At 33.4% G+C, this 22,481-nt stretch overlaps 1 protein-coding gene across 1 annotated transcript in view; it reads right to left on the bottom strand.

Moving 5' to 3' along the window:
* Positions 1-20,742, bottom strand: part of LOC123659831 (peptide transporter family 1-like) — a 28,946-nt gene extending 8,204 nt beyond the window's left edge. Inside the window, exons 1-11 of the mRNA XM_045595000.1 lie at positions 20,692-20,742; positions 17,844-17,925; positions 17,075-17,216; positions 15,788-15,874; positions 14,320-14,594; positions 4,986-5,068; positions 4,290-4,457; positions 3,257-3,382; positions 1,834-1,956; positions 1,161-1,480; positions 543-762 (exon numbers count right to left, since the gene is read on the bottom strand). Of these exons, the coding sequence (XP_045450956.1) occupies positions 543-762; positions 1,161-1,480; positions 1,834-1,956; positions 3,257-3,382; positions 4,290-4,457; positions 4,986-5,068; positions 14,320-14,594; positions 15,788-15,874; positions 17,075-17,216; positions 17,844-17,925; positions 20,692-20,742 (1,677 nt within the window). The remainder of the gene's footprint in view (positions 1-542; positions 763-1,160; positions 1,481-1,833; positions 1,957-3,256; positions 3,383-4,289; positions 4,458-4,985; positions 5,069-14,319; positions 14,595-15,787; positions 15,875-17,074; positions 17,217-17,843; positions 17,926-20,691) is intronic.
* Between the last annotated feature and the right edge of the window lie 1,739 nt (positions 20,743-22,481).

The raw sequence follows: 22,481 nt of genomic DNA, 5'->3' as shown, positions 1-22,481 counted from the left end.
TATCTTTCAACGTTTAGCTCAGATAGTTTTTCTCCTTGATAAAGAGACAAATCGAAAACGACGTCGACAAAGATGTATGCTCTGAGAATACTTTTACTGTTCAAGCGTTCTGATGTAGAGTCGATTCGAATACATTAATTTAAATATATCTAATCACTTAAATATCTACTGATATAAGAAAGCTGACGAGTTTGTTATGACGACCATTCCTATAGTGAACAAGTTTGATTAGCGCTGTCAATCGCGGTTACAATTTAATAATGGTTTGACCTGACTTTGCCTAGCAGTAACATGACCCCTTTTGAGGGAATTATTTCTTTAATTTTTTGTATACGTAAACCTGTCCATTGAAAAAGATTTGAATATATATATATATATATATATATATATATATATATATATATATATATATATATATATATATGCATGTTTAATAACTAATAATCAACTAATCATAATCATATCATATGTTGTAATAGAGCAAAAAATCATATTCCAGTACATAAATTAAACTACTGCTACTTCTATCTTCTATTACTTACATAATCATCACCATTCTTGTCAATCATCACAGTGTACACGCCGCCATTGTTCATTGATATATCACTCATCACCACTTTATCACCAATTCGTACAGAGTATTCCGACATGTACACTTCAGTCTGTACGCTCACACCGGTTTTAATGTACGATTCTATTTCTTTACGATTTTCGTTGAATAGAGTTACGTTTGGTAGTTTAACTCGATCAGTGACGAGAAATCTTAAAAAAAAAAATGTCAACTGCTTGAATACGAAAATGTCGAAATATCTAAGTTTTCTATTTTACTATGAAGGTACATTTGGAAAAAGGGAAGAGCACAAGAAGAGAGAGAAGGAGAGATAGAGAACAGGTATAGACTGTATGTAGCCTAAAGACGCCTGCAACACCAGAAACATGGCAAGCGCGTTGCCCACCCTACCCCCGACGCTGTCCACGGGTCCTGTCCACCTTACTGACCACAGAACAACAAAACAACACGAGACCGGTATTATTTAACTGTGATCTTCTGTAAGGTTTAAGTACTTCTCCAAACTAGCTGTCCCAGATTATGAGCAGAATATATACTGTTGTGCCCTACCTAAATAAAAAAATAATAAAAATTATAAATATGATTTTACCTCACGAACGGCAAGCCAGATTTACTTTTGTCCACATTATCAATGAATCTGACAGTATTGTTACCATTCACAAAGAACGATGTAGCTTTATTCTCGCTCAATGTGAATACTTCATCTGCTGTCTCGATACAATCGCCTCTAAGCCTGAAATGCATATCTTTTATCCCATTCACACCTATCTGCTTATTTGTATAGTGCGAAAGGGACGGAATAGTGTAGACTAATCCCATTTGATCATTGTGTAACGATATGGTGCACGGGTTTCCGTTGAATATACGTAATTGCGAATAGCCTAATTGTGGTAATTCTGGATATGTTGTCTGAAAAATGGAAACTTAAGTTTTATAAACAGCTAGAGTCACGCAGAACATTCATTTAACGTTCTCCGTTTTCTGCATATAAACTTTTAAAGAGTTATACTGAATACCAATAAAGATACTGTAGTCAATTAAGTTTTTGGTATTAAAATACCATCCTAATTTTTCTTTCGATTAAATATCATCCATACTTTATACAAATCTTATTAAGACATGACAAATAAATCTATCACATAATTTAATTGTCATTAATTACTTATGCAAGACGCACTGAAGAGGACTGAATAAAAGTCAGAAAAATAGTAATTAGTAACCAGTCATATTTATCGGCTTTGGTCATATTAAAACAAACATACCTTAATATATATTTCGACAAGACCAGACGCAATGAACGATAGACCAGCCAATACACCTCCTAGCGTCAGTTTATGTAAAGGATTTGTCAGAATATTGTATTTTTCCAAATATGGGTAGATATACTGAAAAATCGAACTCGTGTCATTAAAGATAATTGAATTTATAAATACAAATAATAAAATTAATTTACTATGCTATTAAAACACACATTTCATACAAACAATTACACAAAAATTGTTTTTTTTTTCAATTTATAAAAAACTAAATTCACATTTCACAAGCGCTCTCTTTTATTTAAATAAAGTAGTCGTTTTTAAAAATATTACACTCCTAATGCTTATTGAATAAAATAAATATAAACAAAATAAAAATCTCTAAAAACTGTACAAACTGCTTTTAATATTATTGTTTGTTTTAATGATATGGTTAAACATTGCACGATATCAACCGAACAGAGGTCGCGAATCTTACACGTGTGAAGTTTAAATTTGCTTTGTAATTAGTAAAGTCAGTCACTAACTACTGCTAGTTATACAACGAAATATTAACTATGACAGCTGTAATGCAAAATTGTACTCATACTGGTTATTTCGAATATATTTCACTGTCCCGCGGTTTTACCAGCGTTAATTTGACGAAAAAATGTACTGAAATATAATATAGCCTAGCCTTCCTCGGTAAATGGAAATCCAACAAATTAAGAATTTTTCCTGAGATAAGTGAATTCAAATAAACAAACGACGCCGCGTTGGCGCAACGGTTACAGCAATGGATTGTACCTGTTGCGCTGGCAGTCGCGGGTTCGATCCCCGCAAATGACAAACATTTTTATTGGCCATACAGGTGTTTGCCGTGGTCTGGGTGTTTGTGCATTATTTGTGGGTCTCCCCACCGTGCCTCGGAGAGCACGTTAAGCCATCGGTCCCGGTTGTTATCATGTACACCTGATAGCGATCGTTACTCATAGTAGGAAATATATCCGCCAACCCGTATTGGAGCAGCGTGGTGGATTAAGCTCTGATCCTTCTCCTACATTGGGAAAGAGGCCTATGCCCAGTAGTGGGATATTACAGGCTGAAGCGTAAATAAACAAAGAAACTCTTCAGTTTTATAATAATAGTATTGATATACTTGGATACGGTACGTGTATTAATAAAATTGCATTAAATATAGAGAGTGTTGTACATCAGACGCTTGTCCATAGGTCCAAAAGATGGCATTCAGAAGTAGACACAAACATGGAAACTTGGGACTTAACGTAGATAATTAATAGTTGTCAATTGATATGCAGAGTACCAAAAATGTTTACTTTTTTTTAAAATAAAAGTTTGTACAAATTTTGCATTAATAGACGAAAAAGAATTTTAAAAATAAAATTATATCTGAACCTGTAAAAAACTTTAATGAAATTTCAAATATTACCTTCTGCGAAAGTGGTATTAATATCAGTATACATATCGGCCCCAATACTTGTAATTGGTCCGGTTTAATTGTGAAGAATCCCATGCGACCATCCATCTTAGTAGCCTGCAGGGTCCATCTTGAACCCTAACATTTGAATAACTATTACGTAACTATGATATAACGATTTAATTAAATCATCAAGGAATAACTAAATTTCTCTACAAATCATTACATTTTCGTATTTTGACAAAATCTTAGTAATCCTACCTGTGTTGAAAGAATTTCCATCATTAAGTCTACTAATCCATAGGTAGGGTGGTAATTACGTTCGAAGTGTGACATTTACAAGCTATCACAATTAGTGTAAATAAAACTAATTAATTTAATACTTGTAACAAGGTACTACCACTGTTTATACAATTAGATTTATAAATATATTTCGTTTTGGACGAAGCATATTATCAAATGAGCTATGTAATGATTAATGATCCGAATCGCTAATGAACTCTAGTACCCACCACCCAAATCTTTTAAGGGGTATAGAATTTAAGAAGACGCATACCAATAGAAAATGAGGAATAAAATAAATAAGACCTGCTATTACGAGTATATCGTATGCTTTGACTCTGGGTACTCGATGATTTCTATGAAAGTTTGATACTCATGCGGCATGTTATTTTATCTTATGCTAACTGACCTGGCGAACTTCGTATCGCCTTATTTTTTTCTTAAATATATTTAATTACATAAATGAAAATAAAATATAGCCTATCTTTCAAGTTGGATCAACTCGTACACGGTGTGCACATTTGATTAAAATCGATTATGTAGTTTAATTGATAAAAAGATTAATTGGGCATTTGTATTGATTGAATTTTTTTTTTAATTTTTTTTTATATTTTCTTATTTTTTCTTGTAGACTCGAAATTTTACGTGTTATCATGTTAATATATGAAATACTCCATTTTAATTAAAACCAATTTTTTAACGAATTTCATAAAAATATGAGTTTGATTATTATTATTATAATTAACAATAATCATGAACTTACCAGTTGATCAAGCAACGCCCAAAACATCGGGAGTACAGTAAACAACATCAGTATAGACAAAGTTTTTTTCACGTCCCGTATAAAACGCTTGTCGTATCTGTGTTGCGTGCTGTCCAACCAATGAGAATGTTTCTCAGTACGTTTTAATACAACGTTTTTAAGTCCCAACTAAAATTATAACTATTATATAGAACTACTTACTACATAAATATATAATATAACTAGCTGACCCTACAAACGTTGTTTTGCCATATATGTTATTAACCCCCTTAATCCCCACCCTCTTATAACTTGGGGTTATAAAAAATAGATGTTGGCCGATTCTCAAACCTACCCGATATGCACACAAAATAAAAATCGGTCCAGCCGTTTCGGAGGAGTGGTAACTAACATTGTAACACGAGAATTTTATATGTACGATTTTATGTTTGTAGTTCCAACACGATAAACTATCTCAAGACTGATACCTAAAAATTAATAAAACCTGAAAAGCACTTAAATAATATTCATTTTTATATTGTTTGAAAACTATAAATGATTAATAATAATTGATTTTCTTATTGTTTTTGTATTTAATTATTGTTTAAAATATAAATAAAAAGATTAACATTATGTCATGTAATTTAAAAGAACACATAAATTACATATATAACGACATATATTCACGACAAACAAGCAAGTTTGCAATATACTCACAGATACGCATTTGATAAAATCAAATAACAAATTTCCTTCCGGTTTCTTCATTAAATATCTGTTCTTGGCGCTAACGAATACCACTAGAAGAATATAATCAAGGATTATTAATAAATTTACTTGTTTAAATATTAATGTAAAAAAAATATACGAGTATATATTATTTATAGGTAAACAAATAAATAGTTTTTAATGTAGTACAAATCTTGTGGAATAGAGGCAAGAACGTTTCATTTATCTGTTGAATCACAATTATGATTTACTTGGCAAAAAAATAGTTAAAAATTATCTATTTCACTTTAAACACATTTTTTATATGTGAAAATATATTAATACTAAAACAATATCTTGGTCGAATAAAAATTTTGTCATCCCATCTATACCTATCTATACTTATTATAAAAATAAGTCCCCCGGCCGCGTCTTTCTGTCCTCCTGTCTGTCCTCCTGTCTGTCCTCCTGTCTGTCTGAACGCGATAAACTCGAAAACTACTGAACGGATTTTTATACGGTTTTCAACAATAGAAAGAGTAATTCTTGAGAAAGGTTTAGGTATATAATTTATTATGCTTTTATGTAAATTAGCTGAAATACGGCGACAAATGTTGAAGAGGTCGCAAAAAATCTCGCCAAATGGGAACTTTCCACGCGAACGCCGCGTAAACTAGCAAAGATACAGTTAAGTAATGTACTAGAGAATTCAAAATCATAAAAAATGCTACAAAAAAGTCCGCGATAGCATATCTCTATCTCTTACGGTTGACTTACAATAACCACTTTTATGTTAACATTTTTAATTAAAAACATTACGTTATTTTCAAAGCTATTTTCTTTAGTTCGGTATTAATCCTTATCCAAATGAATATGTTAGTTAGCTTAGTCATTTAATGCAGATTAAAATTGCTCTTTACACTAAATCAATCAGATGAATAGTTTTTGAGATATCGTTGTTAGAAGTAATTAGTAGCGAAACATTTTTAATGCTTGGCGAGCATTGAGATGCCTACGGCGAGTCCATCCCCTCTGCCCCGCATCGCTCGACCGCCTGCTCAAGCTATATAAACCGGGCGATGTAGCGCGCGATCCGCCATAGTAAACAGACTTTGGTAGCAACTGAACGCATTGCGTATATCGACTGTCATCGGCTTACTACGGGTATTGCTGTTCGGCATTAAATCTTGCTATTGGTTCCTATTATTATGCTATTGTTAGTTTTAATTAATTATTTTCATACTTAGTAGGTGGTGTAAGAAACCTTTCAGTTTACTTTCTTCTTTTCGTTTGGTTATTTCGTTACTTTTTAAATAACCAAGTACCTTACTTTTCCGTACTTGGTTGCTATAAATAGATTTTTGTAAATAATTTTCGTGAGTCTATTTAAGTTCATGTATATTCCTTAATTAATTATTTTCATACTTAGTAGGTGGTGTAAGAAACCTTTCAGTTTAATTTTTTTTTTTTCGTTTGGTTCTTTCGTTACTTTTTAAATAACCAAGTACTTTACTTTTCCGTACTTAGTTGTTATAAATAGATTTTTGTAAATAATTTTCGTGAGTCTATTTAAGTTCATGTATATTACTTTTTTGTTACTTGGGTGTTGTAGGGAAGTTGTTGTAAATAAATATTATTTAGATTCATTAAACTGTTTCTATTAAGTACCTCTTTATTCAATTTCTTATTAAACTTAGGTAGATAATCATGCCGAGAAGAAGGCCAAATATAGGACGCAGTACGTCTGCTGCTAAAAGACTTCGTTTGAATCGGAATAGTGAAAATAATGAAGAGAGAGAACTGCGTTTATCATTGGACCGTGAAAGACATATTTCGCAAAGACTGCGAGAGTCTTCTGCGGAACGTAACGCACGTTTGTCGTTGGATCGTGAAAGACATGTTTCACAAAGACTGCGCGAATCCTCTGCTGAACGTAACGTACGTTTGTCGTTGGACCGTGAAAGGTATGTTTCGCAAAGACTGCGTGAATCCTCGGCAGAACGTGATTTACGTTTGTCGTTGGATCGTGAAAGACATGTTTCACAAAAACTGCGTGAATCCTCTGCTGAACGTAACGTACGTTTGTCGTTGGACCGTGAAAGACATGTTTTACAAAGACTGCGCGAATCCTCTGCTGAACGTAACGTACGTTTGTCGTTGGATCGTGAAAGGTATGTTTCGCAAAGACTGCGCGAATCCTCGGCGGAACGTGATGTACGTTTGTCGTTAGATCGTGAAAGACATGTTTCACAAAGACTGCGTGAATCCTCTGCTGAACGTAACGTACGTTTGTCGTTGGACCGTGAAAGGTATGTTTCGCAAAGACTGCGCGAATCCTCGGCGGAACGTGATTTACGTTTGTCGTTGGATCGCGAAAGACATGTTTCTCAGAGGCTACGCGAATCCTCTGCTGAACGTAACCTACGTTTATCTTTAGATCGTGATAGACACAATGCTTTAATGGAAACTGAAACATTTGAGAGAAGACAACTCCGACTACAAAACGATCGTATTCGGCACATAAATTTTAGGAATAATATGCCAACTAATGGAACACAAAATAATAATAGATGGTCCAATAAAGAGTACTCGGCAATGAATTACAGTACAACAATTGATTATCAAAATTATCGTATCGTTTGTATAGGTTCTCCTTCCATTGTTTGTCAATACTGTTCGGCACTGAGATGGAAAGATGAGTCAAAAGGTTTATGTTGTTCAAATGGTAAGGTAAAATTAGATGAAATAGGTGCTCCACCTGAACCTTTAAATTCTCTACTTGATGAAAGTCATCCAAAGCATACAGAATTTATGCGTCATATTCGGCGGTATAATAATGCGTTCCAGATGACTTCATTCAAAAGTCAACGAGTAGTTGAAAACGGCTTCATGCCAACATTTAAAGTCCAGGGCCAGGTTTACCACCTTGCAGGTAGTCTTCTTCCACAAGTTCCTGACGACCATAAGTTTTTGCAGATATATTTTATTTCCGATCCTGAAGTTCAAGCAACGACTCGATGTAATATTAGTAATAGTAATTCAAGAACACCACTTGATAACTCTATAGTCAGGTCATTGCAAAACATGTTGCATTTGCATAATAGATATGTACAATCTTTTAAAACTGCAATGGAAAGTATCTCTCTCGATGTCCCAGATTACAATGTAGTAATTCATGCCAGCAGGGTACCTGACGGTGAACACCGTGGACGGTATAATGCTCCTTCTACCAGTGAAGTAGCAGTTGTCATTGCTGGACAACAATTTGACAAAAGGGATATCGTTCTTCGAAGCCGCGACGAAAATCTCCACAAAATTTCCGAACTACATCGTTCATATGACAGTCTTCAATATCCATTGATGTTTTGTCGAGGTGAAGACGGATACACAATTGATATTCCCCAAGTTAATCCTTCTACAGGAGACAGAGTACAGAAGAAAGTTTCATGTATGAATTATTATTGCTATCGTTTAATGGAACGCCATAATCATTATAATGTTTTACTAAGGTACGGAATGTTATTGAATCAATATGTTGTAGATCAGTATGCTAAACTAGAATCAGAACGTTTAGCTTTTATACGAAATAACCAAACACAATTACGCGCAGAAAATTATATACACTTACAGGATGCTTTACATTCTAATGAACACACGACAAACAATATTGGGCAGCTGGTAATATTACCGTCATCTTTTACTGGCGGACCAAGATACTTACACGAAAAAACTCAAGATGCCATGACCTATGTCAGGAATTACGGGAAACCTGACCTCTTCATTACTATGACCTGTAATCCTAATTGGAAAGAAATAAAAGATAATCTGCATTCCACCGCAACACCTCAAGACCGATACATGACATTTTAAATCGTGTGTTTCATTTAAAAGTACAAAAACTATTACACTTAATAAATAAGGTAAACGTATTTGGTCCGACACGCTGTCACATGTATACGGTGGAGTGGCAAAAACGTGGGCTGCCACATATACATTTGCTTTTGTGGCTGACAAATAAAATCAGGCCCGACCAAATTGACACAGTTATAACGGCAGAATTACCAGACCAAGACGAAGACCCAACATTGTATGACATCGTGGTAAGGAACATGATTCACGGACCCTGTGGAGCTTTAAACCCTAACTCGCCATGCATGCATGAGGGAAAATGTTCAAAAAAATTCCCAAAACCATATCAGAGTCAAACTTCAACTGGTGATGATGGCTATCCAAAGTATAGAAGATTATCACCAGAGGAAGGAGGACGCAAGGCTGCTATTCGTAATTACGAAATTGATAACAGATGGGTAGTGCCTTACAATAAACTATTATTAAAAATTTTCGAGGCGCATGTTAATGTAGAACTTTGCAGTTCCGTGAAATCAATAAAATATGTCACTAAATACATCAATAAAGGAAGTGACCAGGCTACGTTTAGTTTACATTCTACAAATGAAGTAGAACAATTTCAATCTGGCCGCTACATTTGTAGTTCTGAAGCACTATGGCGGATTATGTCCTTCAATATTCATGAAAAAGCACCAACTGTCACACACCTCGCTGTTCATTTAGAAAACGGACAGCGGGTGTATTTCACTGAAAATAATGTAAATGACATTGTGAATAATCCAAGAGATACTACTTTAACAGCGTTTTTCAAACTATGTTCAGAGGACGACTTCGCAAAAACTCTGACCTACGACAAGGTGCCTGCCTATTATACCTGGAATCAAAATACGAAAAAATTCCAACGACGAAAGCAGGGGGCGGTAGTTCTCGGGTACCCTGGCGTGAGAAAAACAGATGCTCTTGGAAGGGTGTACGTGGTACACCCTAATAATGCAGAATGTTTTCATTTGCGGTTGTTACTCCACGTTATAAAAGGCCCTACTTCGTTTAGAAGTCTCCGCACTTTTGAAGGTGTATTTTACGACACATTCCAAGGGGCTTGCAAAGCTATGGGCCTCCTCGAAGATGACAGTCACTGGGAGAGTACGCTCTCTGAAGCAGCCATATGCTGTTCACCAAAATCACTTAGGTGCCTTTTTGCCATTATGATATCGTTCTGCCAAATCACGGACCCGCATCTTCTTTGGCAAAACTATCAGGAAAGTATGTCCGAAGATATACTGCAACGCAGACGACAAGAACTGTCATCAGATGATTTAGAGTACGACCAAAATATTTTTGATGAAGCTTTAAATGAATTAAATAAAGAGGTCGAATCTCTATCAGGTAAAAGTATAAAAGATTTTGGTTTTAACTTGCCGTTAAATTCAAATCTTTATGCAATGAACAACATCGAGGATTTACGAGAGACTGACTATGATTACACCCAACTCTTACAGACAATTCAAGATGAACATCGCTTAAATCCAGAACAAAAAATTGTTTACGACCAAATATTGTCATCAGTTAATAGTAATGAAGGGAAAATGTTCTTTCTAGATGCACCCGGGGGCACGGGTAAAACATTTATAATTAATTTATTATTAGCAAAAGTAAGGTCTGACAGAAAAATTGCTCTTGCCGTGGCGTCGTCCGGTATTGCAGCCACACTTTTGAAAGGCGGGCGAACTGCACATTCCACTTTCAAACTACCTTTAAAAATTTGCAGTGACGACGTTTCTAGCGTTTGTAACATCTCAAAACAGAGTAAAACAGGTAAATTAATGCAGGATTGTAGCTTGATTATTTGGGACGAAGCTTCCATGTCCCATAAAGCATCAGTTGAGGCATTAGACAGGACAATGCGCGATTTACGCAACAGAAATTGCCCAATGGGTGGCTGCACCGTTTTGTTTTCTGGAGACTTTCGTCAAATTTTGCCAGTCATAGCAAGGGGGACTAGAGCTGACGAAGTCAATGCATCACTCAAAAGATCTTATCTTTGGCCACATATTACAAAACGTGAACTTAATACAAATATGAGAATTTTGTCCTCCAGTGAAGACAATAAACAATTTTCAAATAACTTACTTCAAATAGGTAATGGTGCATTTCAATCCGGAAATGTTAAAATCAATCTTAGTAACCTATGTGCTTTGGTTCAAAATGTGGAAGAATTGTTTGAGACCGTATATCCCGATATTACTAATATAACTACAAAGACTTTATGTTGGTTTAAGGAAAGGGCTATATTGGCACCTACTAATGAACAGGTTGATAAAATTAATCATTTAATTATTTCCAAGTTTGAAGCACCATCACAGATATACTATTCAGTTGATACAGTTTTGGATACCGCAGAGGCAGTACATTATCCAACTGAATTTTTGAATTCTTTAGTTCCTCCCGGAATTCCTCCACACAAGTTAATATTAAAAGTGGGTTCACCAGTGATATTACTTAGAAATTTAAATCCCCCAAAATTGTGTAATGGCACGAGACTCAAAATAGTTAAATTAAAAAACTTTCTAATCGAATACACTATTTTAACTGGCTGTGGTACTGGTGATACTGTTTTAATTCCCAGAATACCGATGATTCCCTCCGAATTACCCTTCCAATTCAAAAGACTGCAATTTCCAATCAAATTAGCCTTTGGTATTACTATTAATAAGGCACAAGGCCAAACTTTAAAAATTGCAGGAATAGATTTAACTGATCAATGTTTTTCTCACGGCCAGTTATATGTTGCCCTTTCAAGGGTGACATGTAAAAATAATCTGTTTGTGTTTACTAACAATCCGTCAGAAGTAATGAACGTTGTGTATAAGGAAATATTTCAATAGAAATATTCCTTATACACAACGTTTCAAGTAAAAAGTATTCACTTTTAAATATCCGGTGCCTACCTTACAGCTTCATCATCAACAATGTGTAGATATCTTTGTCATCACATATACTTCTTTATCTATACCTAAAACACTGGATGTGTCTATAATATGCGAGGAGTTATTTCAATTACTCTAGGCTCCCATCACCACATCCTGACCTGGTTACTATAGGACCAGCTGCAATGTTTACTCTTTCAAACATAATAAGAATTATCCAAGTCGATACACTAGCCTTGAAGTAATAGGGAAACATAGTCATTATTGGGGAGTTTCGACGATGATATGATATACCTAATCATCGTATTTTTAAAAACAGACAAACAAGTTACACATAAAAATACCAAAATCGTCATAGGTTTGCCTATAATATTTAAGAAGTTCCTGCGATTTCACCAGGATCCCATCATCAGATCCTAACTGGACAATGGGACCACCTGCATACGCACCATATATTAAAAAACATCCCTACGAATTGAGAACCTCCTCCATTTTTGAAGTCCGAAATCCACACGGGCGAAGCTGCGGGCGGAAGCTATCTATATAAATAAAAATGAATGTTGTTAAGCGCATAACTCGAGAATGGCTCGGCTAATTTATTTTTTTGTATGTTCCTTAAGGCCCACGGAAGGTGTTAATACAAAAAAAAATTTACTATTGACAGAACGAAGTCTGTCCGGGCAGCTAGTAGATATATAAATAAATTTTCACTAGAAGATAGAGTAGATTATGAAGCAGCATGGATGCTACTTTTTAACCGACTTCAAAAAAGGATGAGGTTCTCATTTCGATTGTATTTTTTTATGTATGTTATCTCAGAACGTTTGACTGGGTGGACCGATTTCGATAATTTTTTCTTTTAATCGAAAGGTGGTGCGTGTCATGTGGTCCCATTAAATTTAATTGAGGTCGTACTTTTTGAGTTATATCTAATAACATGTCTAATAACGTGTCATTTACTTGACTATTATTTCGACGACCTACGTTGTATTATACCTTTTCACTAAGTGCTAGAGCCATTTTGGAAATTAGCCTCGACAAACAGAAAGACAGACAACATTTTAAAATCGTTTGTCTGTGTTTTAGTCAGAATTAAAAAAAAAACTCAGGTACATCGATATACACTTTAATTGACAGACACTTCAATTTTATTTGCATCAATTATTAAATATTGTTAAGCTATTATCTAAGCAAATAAAAAAATCACCATACAAAAATGGTAGTATAAGTAATGTACCATTTATTTACTATAAATATCTTGACTTTTTCATTTCAATGACATAACAAACACGCAGTCAGAAATAATACTAAAATAAACGCCCTTAAACAAGATAAGAGCTAGGTTATTCCTAATTATATATAATTAATCGTTTACGCAAGCAAGAAGGTAATGTAAATATTGTACGAACGTTTCCGTTTTAATATATGTATTTATTAACAGAGTTCATTAAATTTTAGAATAAATAATGAGTGAAATATCACTCATTGTTATAAATATGATAAGAGATAATTAAATATAATAATATTATCTATATAATTAAATATTTTGTTTACGCGTTCGATTCCCATTCCATATTCGATTGGACGGAAATTTGTCCAAATATTTGTTTCCGGTTTGAATGTCTGTCCAGCATGCCTCAGAGAGCACGTTAAGCTGTTGGTCTTGGTTGTTATCATATACACCTGATAATCGAATCGTTAGACATAGTAAGAAATATATCCGTCAACCGGAAGTGAAGCAGTTGGTGAATTAAGCTTCAATCCTTCATCTATATGGAGAACAACGCTTATATGACAGCATGTAACAGGATAAATAGTACATTCTGTAGCTCATGTTCACATTATTAGTTTTTACAAAAGAAAATGTTAATATATAAACGTTTTGGTTATATCAACTTTTAAGGTTTCATCTATTTTGCATTCAGTTATCAGTTAGTCATCTTACACGGAATAAAATTATTAATATACATTCGTATGGCACATATTCTAAACTACAAATGGGGTTAATGACTCAAATCTTTGCCAGAAAAAAACATTTTTTAAATGTTTTTTTTTAAATAGTATTTATTGGTTTTATTTTATTTTATTTTTGTTTACCGGGTTTATTGTCATAGAACATTTACTTGCATATCTATTTTTTTTCGTGAACTCTAGAGAACATAGTCCAAGTTTATTGTCATAGAACATTTAGTTGAGCAACAAATATCGGTCATTGGCGGAAGCAAAAGTATTCTTTGAAACGACATTTTTCCTTTCCATCGTTTCTAAGTTCGACAATAAGTTAACTCTATATTTTCGTCGAAATTTATATTTCCTGTTCATTTCTCAAATAAAAAAGGTCATTTTAATCGGAATGCTAGTTTCCGCGCAACAATCTATCCAGCTTTATAACAGTTGTATTAGTATAGATTTACAAAATCCACACAAATTTTATTACACTCTACCGATTTAAACCATTGGAAGTGTTCTTAACCCCACAATCCCTTAATCCCAATAAGTTTATATCGCGTTTTAAGTTATTAGATGTCTTTTCAATTAAATAAATAGTAGTTTTTTTTTTTACTCACCAATAGAAATTAGCACAATAAATCCTGGCGCACCAAACGCCAAGGAATAACAGTCTCTATCACCAAAGCAATGGACGTCAGATCTCAGTATAGGGGACACAGTTTTAGCGATAAGACTCCCAGTACATATATTGAAGTATAAAATACTGAAGTACAATGCCAATTGTTTCTCTTGCTGTGGGAGATTGAACTGATCTCCTCCGAATGAAGTAACGCAGGGCTTTATACCTCCAGTGCCTAATGTTATTAGAAATAGGCCCAATATTGTGCATAACCTGAAGAAAAAAACACTTTATGTAGCATGTTACATGGAACCGCAAATTTCCTATAATTTCTTTAGTATTATGTATTAAAAAAGCATGTGTGTGTGATTCAGAAAATATAAATAACGCTCGTAATCTCTATTACGAGGAAAACTAATTTAGTACAAAGCCAAGTTATGTTAATATCTTTTGCAAATGTGGCTGGCAATTAAGGAATTTCAAATTAAGAACGCTTTAATTATAAGTATTTTTCTAATTTTACTTTTCATACTTTTTCGTCGCACAATTATGGAAACCATTAGGAGATATCCAAAAGAATTTAGCGAGCATTTTATACTTCATTAAAAAACGATTTGGCGCAGTAGTAGTGACTGCAAGCTTACTATTATGCTACTGGTTCATCATGACGATTTTTGTGAGGATCATGATCAGGAAATTGAGACTACTGGGGTCGTTGAACTTAAAACGATTATTAATTTATACCAAACATTTAATAATCAGATTTAGATTTAAAACATCGTAAAGAAAATATTATTAACGTGTAATTAGTACTTATACATTCCATATTATATGTTACAAATTTCTATGTTAAAAACTTCATACACTGTATTATATATTGTATGAAATAAATTACCTAATAACTACCTCAAAGCAACTACAACCAACTTGCGTCAAGTTATTAATTTCAAATTTAGCTTTATTTAATATAATAGATTTTAGTTTACAAACTTTTAGCAACTTCGAAACTTAATATTTTCATACAATTAATAATACTTAAATTAAGTTGATTCTTTGTAAAGAGTTAGTTTGTTTTATTAGTAAATAAGCTTTGATGGGTGTGAATCATAAGCAGGTTTTTTGTTAGATATTCAGAAAGACTGAAAGAGAAGAAAGTCCTCTGAACAAATTAACATTTATTATACACAAAGATATAGGCCAGTTCCAGCTTATTCATAGGTAATGTGTAGGCTTTTTTCAGTTAGGTTATTTTCTACGTATACGTATATTATGTGTATTTGTATATATACTTGATTTGTAAATCATGTCGCTACGTATCACAACTTATCATATTGCATCACATCACAAATCATCAGATCACATCTAACCACATCCAGCTTATCACAATCCACTACCAAACGTAAGTCTCTTCCAATTCACGTCATTTAGAAATACAACAAAAAAATTCGAATGTAAAATTTACTTGCCTTTTTGGTATATCTAAATAGGGTATTGCCGTAACAGCAACCAATATATTACCCGCCGCGTACACGAACATCAGGTAAAGGATGGTCCTAAAAGAGTATTAGTTAATAGCTCACATAACATAGATTCCCTTGTTTAAAACTTAGAAACAAAAGAGTATTAGATAACCCTACATTGAAATGTATTCAAATGATATTTAAAAGAGAGAATAATTTTGTAAGATATACATTTTTGCGCAGATAATAATAGTAAGCTATATATCATCCAGAATTCTAAGCTAATAATAAAAATGATTATCGTTAGGTTAATCGATAGACTATACATTTCTTATGACTAGTGGTCGCCCAGTGGTTAAAATTCGACCATAATTAATTTAAATTATAAGTTTGAACGTTAAACAAAATAGTGTGTATAGTGTATTTTTTTTTATTGATTTAATGTAGTTTAATGCATAATAAAAAAAAATATTAGCATTTTGCACTCTTTCTCTATTTAAACTATAAGTGTGCAAAGAGTGTGAAATTTCATACTCCTCCGTCTGCGCAATTTGCGTAAAAAGGGGTACAAAAATTTGCTTCACATAATAATATATAGATAACACCATAATTTGACAGTTTTTCTGAAATTTGATATAGTTTATTTTTACCTCAGCAGGTCTACGAACAATTTTTAAATATATTGCTGTAACTAAATTCTGTCTCTTGATATAATCTTAGATTCGAATGACCCGATACGTATTAAATATAAATAAAATCGGGCACGATTTTATCATTAAATAAAACACTACAGTACACGAGGAACTAATTAAAACAACTCTACAATATGTCCAAAGCAGTGTAAGTCCTTGTTTTTTACACTGACGGTCCAAACTCCGAACTCCGATTGTAAAGGATGTGTTGTACAACTTCTAATTAAGTTTAACAATACTGAAATAACAGTCAGTATTTTAAAGTATTTAATTACAGAGTTTGAAAAACATAATGAAGTTATTTTGTTGAGAAATAAAATAAAACGTTTGAAAATATCGTAATATTTTAACTAATCTATAAGTCAATTTTAGATATTCCTGCCAAATGATGGTTCCTTGAACCAAAACTTCAGTGTCTGTGTGTACTAATTTTGCGTCTTGCGTAGTCAGTCTTAGTGGTCATTTTATTTGTGGAAATAATGTTTCCAATCACTGTAAATAATTTAGAAAAATATATCTATAAAATATATAGGAGGTAGATGGAACGTTACCAAATTTAGTGACACGGGCTCCTAATTAAATAAACATAAGTTTTACTTACCGAAATTTACCAAGATAGTTGTCAGCAATGATTCCGCCCAGAATCGGAAAAAAATATACGAATGTACTGAAAATGTGATAAATTTCTGTGGCACCTTCATCCGTATATCCAAGTTTACTACGTAAATATAGAGTAAGAAATGCTAAAAAATATTAATCAAAATTATAACAGTCAATTATGCATAACATCTATTAAATGGATCTATCAGTAGATTATTTTCTTACAATTCATATTGACAATTGCTTGCACGACAAAACAATATTAGTCGATCCAAATTTGTCGAAGTCTGTATTTACACTTTAAAAAAAATTAAAATACAATAAATTTTCATTAAGTAAAAAGTATTGTCTCAGTGTGTTTCGTAAAATAATCTTAAGAGCAAAAACAACTAGATTCAATCACTTTCCTGCAGATTAAAATAATATTATAGCGCAAACTTTCCAGGAAATAAAAATAGTAATTTTATCATTGATGATGTTTTAATTTCATAAAAGGAAGGTTTCCCGAAAGCTCTATGCGATTTATATTTTACACTTTACTTGTTTTTGTTATTTATCTTTAAATTGTTTTTTTTTTTTGGTATATAATAAAGAATATATATATGCTCTATATACCTAATAACAAATTACACAAACTCCCTTTTCTTCTAAAATGTATTAATATAGTGTGTTGCATGAATAAATACAAAATGGCTGTGCTTACTTTTCATACAAAAAAAATGTGATGTCATTTATGACCTAAATTTTTAAAGAGAATTATATGTCCTTACCTCTCATACCAGAATAAGAAAATCTTTCGCAGAACTCCGCAAGCATTATGATTATAACTACCCTTGGAAAACGATTTGTACCCTAAAAAGTATTGAAAAAAAAAGTTTAGAGAAATACTTTTCAAAGTATAAAAGTAAATAAGCTCAGCATGTTTGACATCGTTACTAGTTTATAGAAAAAAATATACATTATTTGTCGGCACTTGTGCTGTCGTAGGCAATTAGCAAGAGATTAACAACAGATGCACCGATCACGCCACTTAGCACATCGTTCGATAGTCATCTACCCTCACTCATTCTATTACTCGAGTCATTCTGACGTGTATAAAACATCCGAAGCAACCGCGGCTAAGGCAGTCATGACTCTGGCACGGTGCACTTGTATCCTGCTAGTAGCTTAATCTAGACTCTTTCAATAAAATTAATTTGTGCAAACGAATTAATTGTTAGATGTTATATTACGATCTATAATTTGACTAGGCAGAGTGGGCAATTCGAGCAGTGAGGTGAGTGTTGATGTGCATCTCAAAGGGGAGTCTCCTTAAACCTACACCTATGTCGCAAGTCCTAGGAACTGCTCTTGAGTTTTTCCCTCTGCCACACAATGGACCCGACACCCACACGGTGTATCCATTGAATGCTCGGTTCGTCCCCCCCCCCCTTCCCCGTTAACTAATAACTATCTTGTGTTACTCTACATTGTAATTAACCACATTCTTTCCTACATATTCTTACTTTATAAAAAACGTAAACCAAGTTCTTTAGCTTTTGTTAACTTAATTATTTATTCCTTTTCTCTTTATGATTTATTAATTGCTTGAAAGAGCCTGATTTACAACTTTTTCAAATAAACTGGTATAATATTTATTTTATTTATTTATTTAATTAATTACCAAAAAATTAAACAACATGTACAAATTAACTATTATAAGTAGCGCAATATGTACAATGCTTTTATATACTTAATTATAGTAATAGTATACTTTTTATTTAAAAATAAATAAATAAACTTCTCACACTCAACAGCCCCCACTAGGATATACTTCTGTGTCGGGGACCTGGATCACACACAATACATAAGCACAAACAACCTGACTGTATTTTCTAAATCTGTATGACTAATACAATTGTGAGCTATGTACAAGGATCGAACCCGCAACCACCATCGCAACCCTATGGAAAGAATCACACAAATCTCATTAAACAGACAAATGCAGACCTAATTCTCATGGAACATAGGCTCTCATAACTCGGTATCACCATAAACCTCATAGGTTTATGAGATATTTTACATAGAACTTCGGAGCCAGTGCTGTGACCGTTGCGCTAAGGCGTTGTCAAATTGTTTAAAAAAAATCCCATATGCGGAAAATATAATACTAACACATGTATGTCTGGTGCTTATTAGAATACTTACATACGTATCATCATTACAGCCTATACAGTCCACTGCTGGACATAGGCCTCCACAAGTTGACGCCAAAAATAACGTGAACTCATGTGTTTTGCCCATAGTCACCACGCTGGGCAGGCGGGTAGGTGACCGCAGTACTGGCTTTGTCGCACCGAAGACGCACTTACATACGTATAAAGAATACATATTTTATAAACTAATATCTCAACAATAGAAAACACGTAAAAATACCTACGTCTTCATTATTGAAGCGAAAATAAGTTATAACTATCTTATATACCTGTGTGTGCTGTGTGGCTACGGCACTAAAGAATTTAGCCACCCCTTCTCTTCCCGTGGGTGTCGTAAGAGGCGACTAAGGGATAACAAGGTTCCACAACCACAGTACAGTTCCACATAATACAGTTCCACTATTATTACAGCCTATACAGTCCACTGCTGGACATAGGCCTCCACAAGTTTACGCCAAAAATAACGTGAACTCATGTGTTTTGCCCATAGTCACCACGCTGGGCAGGCGGGTTGGTGACCGCAGTACTGGCTTTGTCGCACCGAAGACGCTATTGCCCGTCTTCGGCCTGTGTATTTAAAAGCCAGCAGTTGGATGGTTATCCCGCCATCGGTCGGCTTCTTAAGTTCCAGAAGACGGGCAGCAGCGTCTTCGGTGCGACAAAGCCTGCCCTGCGGTCACCAACCCGCCTGCCCAGCGTGGTGACTGCGGGTAACACACATGTGCTCACGCCATTTTTGGCGCGAACTTGTGGAGGCCTATATCCAGCAGTGGACTGCGATAGGCTGAAGTGATGATGATGATGATTATGAGTTAAAAATAACTAAATTAATTTATATTTATAAGAATACACTGAAGTGCGACCTCTTACAAAAATTTTAACAAAATTTTTACTATAACAATTTATTAAATATAATTTTTCATTAATAATTTAGTTTATACAAGTAGATACGTTTTATAGTTCTCGGTATATCTTCGCTTCCTGTCGTGGAGAATCTAAATCAATTTACATAAATACAAAGCCAAATCATCATTCAATATAAATTGAAAATTTAAATAAATATTCATGGTTTCTCATGAATATATTCAAAATACTATAATTGTACTTCCTTACCAAGCGAATATTACGAACAATTATCACAGCTTTAAAGCAATTAATTTAACTCTGAGTCTATTACTAATATTTCTATAAATAATAGAATACTTATTCTTGACCACACCGTACGATCTCTACTGCGCTTCTCTATCACACATGACATTGGCGAAATTATTTAAAATCGAACTAACGCAGCTAAAGCCTATACAACAAACATTTAAATTAAAATAATCACTCATTACTCATCATAAAATCACTCAACTATACATACATTTACATCTAGGCTATGTAAAAATCACAAAATACTCTTTAAAATCGTTTTACTAACCGGTTTTGTATCTTCATGTTTAACAATAGCAATATCCTTTGATACAGTCATTGTGGACACCAAGAACAACTACAATCAACTACAAATGATAAGATCTCGCTAATATATACATTTCGCAAAACAAACAACAACAGCCTTATGAAATATATCTTGATGAAATATATCTTGATAAAATATTCAGTTTAGGTGGGCAAATAAAAGACAATACGCGCATAGCTTGATTCGAATACAAATACATTTTTAAGTGAATAAAACATAGAAAAACACAATAAAAAATGATAAATTATTTTCAATAATAAATAAATAAATCCGTTCCATAACCACAACAACAGCTTTTTAATGAAAGCAGATAGGCTTATTCCGACATTTTCAACTATTATCGTCCCATGTCAACCATTTTACTCCAAACTTTAACAAATTAACCTTATTAATCTCTATCTATTGATGAAATACTGATAATCTTCCTTCTTCCTCTCTCCTTTCAAAGCTTTCTTCTCCCTTTAAAAGGTTTTGTTTATCACAATCAGACAAACACGGCTGGTTACTTGGTGTCAATATATGTAACACACGTACAGACTACTGTTTTACGCCGCACATGCTACGTTAAATAAATTTCAAATTTAATTAGTACACGACAATATTTCGATTATTTTCTCTCCCGTTTTGCTCTTTTTATTAAAAAATATCATATTATCGAAAAATCTTTTTTGTCTTAATTTTATGTGATATATGTTTAACGTTTTAAAAGTTTAAAAATAGCAACTCTAATGGAATTTAGAGTAAAAAATATTTTTATGTATGGAAAAAATATTATTTAATCAAGATAATTAAGTGCGGAAACCGCCATGAGAAAAGGTTAGTCTATAACAATAACATCAATAATCCTAAACAACCAGAGGCTTGCAGTACTAACAAAAGCTTGTTTACTCGTGTGCTGCAACGTCACAAACATAAGCATAAATGTAGTTTCATAGTTCGAATGTCCCGCCTCCAACACGTCTATTTCTCTTGAGAAATGATGTTTTTAACTATAATGCACCCATAATCTATAGCACCATAGAAGCAGTCTTTTCATCCGACTATTTTCCCTACTATCAAATCAAAAGTAAATTAAGCAGACATTCACATAATTATAGCCTGTCTATTCGGCAACCTGCATTGTATCAGCGTGGTGGATTAAGCTCTGATCCTTCTACGACATGGGGAAAGAGGCCTATGCCCAGCATTGGGTAATTACAGGTCAAAGCGGAAAGATATAACCTGTAGTAGGATTGGTAACTTGAATGTAAAATAAAAAATCAAATTCCAAATTTTTTCGAGTAGACTTAATAAAGGACTTTTGCGTTATCATTTTTCATATTGTTATTAGTTTAGATCTTATTAAAATAAATATTATTTGTTTGAAGCTACACGATGAAGATATGTGTCTACAGCATAGCCTTATCTTAGATATTTAAACTAAAAAATATGAACTGCAAATTACCTAACGCTTTACCCACACGCCTTTTTCACACTATTATTATTTTTAAGTTTCCGTTAAAGGCAAAAGTTTTAGTCGCTTAATAAATATCTAGAAACACCAAATTTTTTCATCAATACAAAGCTCTTTCTGGGTATATCTACATATAGATTTATCTTAGCTTAGCGAAACAATATCCTTTGTACAATAAGCACAGTAAAATTGCTTTATTGAAGTGAAACTTCTTTAGACGCATGAAGGTAACATTTTTACGGATGAAACGCAATAATAGTATTGGCGTCACGAAGATGCGCAACGTTTTTGACAAACA

Source organism: Melitaea cinxia, chromosome 14 (genome assembly GCF_905220565.1).
Source record: "Melitaea cinxia chromosome 14, ilMelCinx1.1, whole genome shotgun sequence".
NCBI classification, from domain to species: domain Eukaryota; kingdom Metazoa; phylum Arthropoda; class Insecta; order Lepidoptera; family Nymphalidae; genus Melitaea; species Melitaea cinxia.
This window is presented reverse-complemented; position numbering and strand designations above follow the sequence as displayed.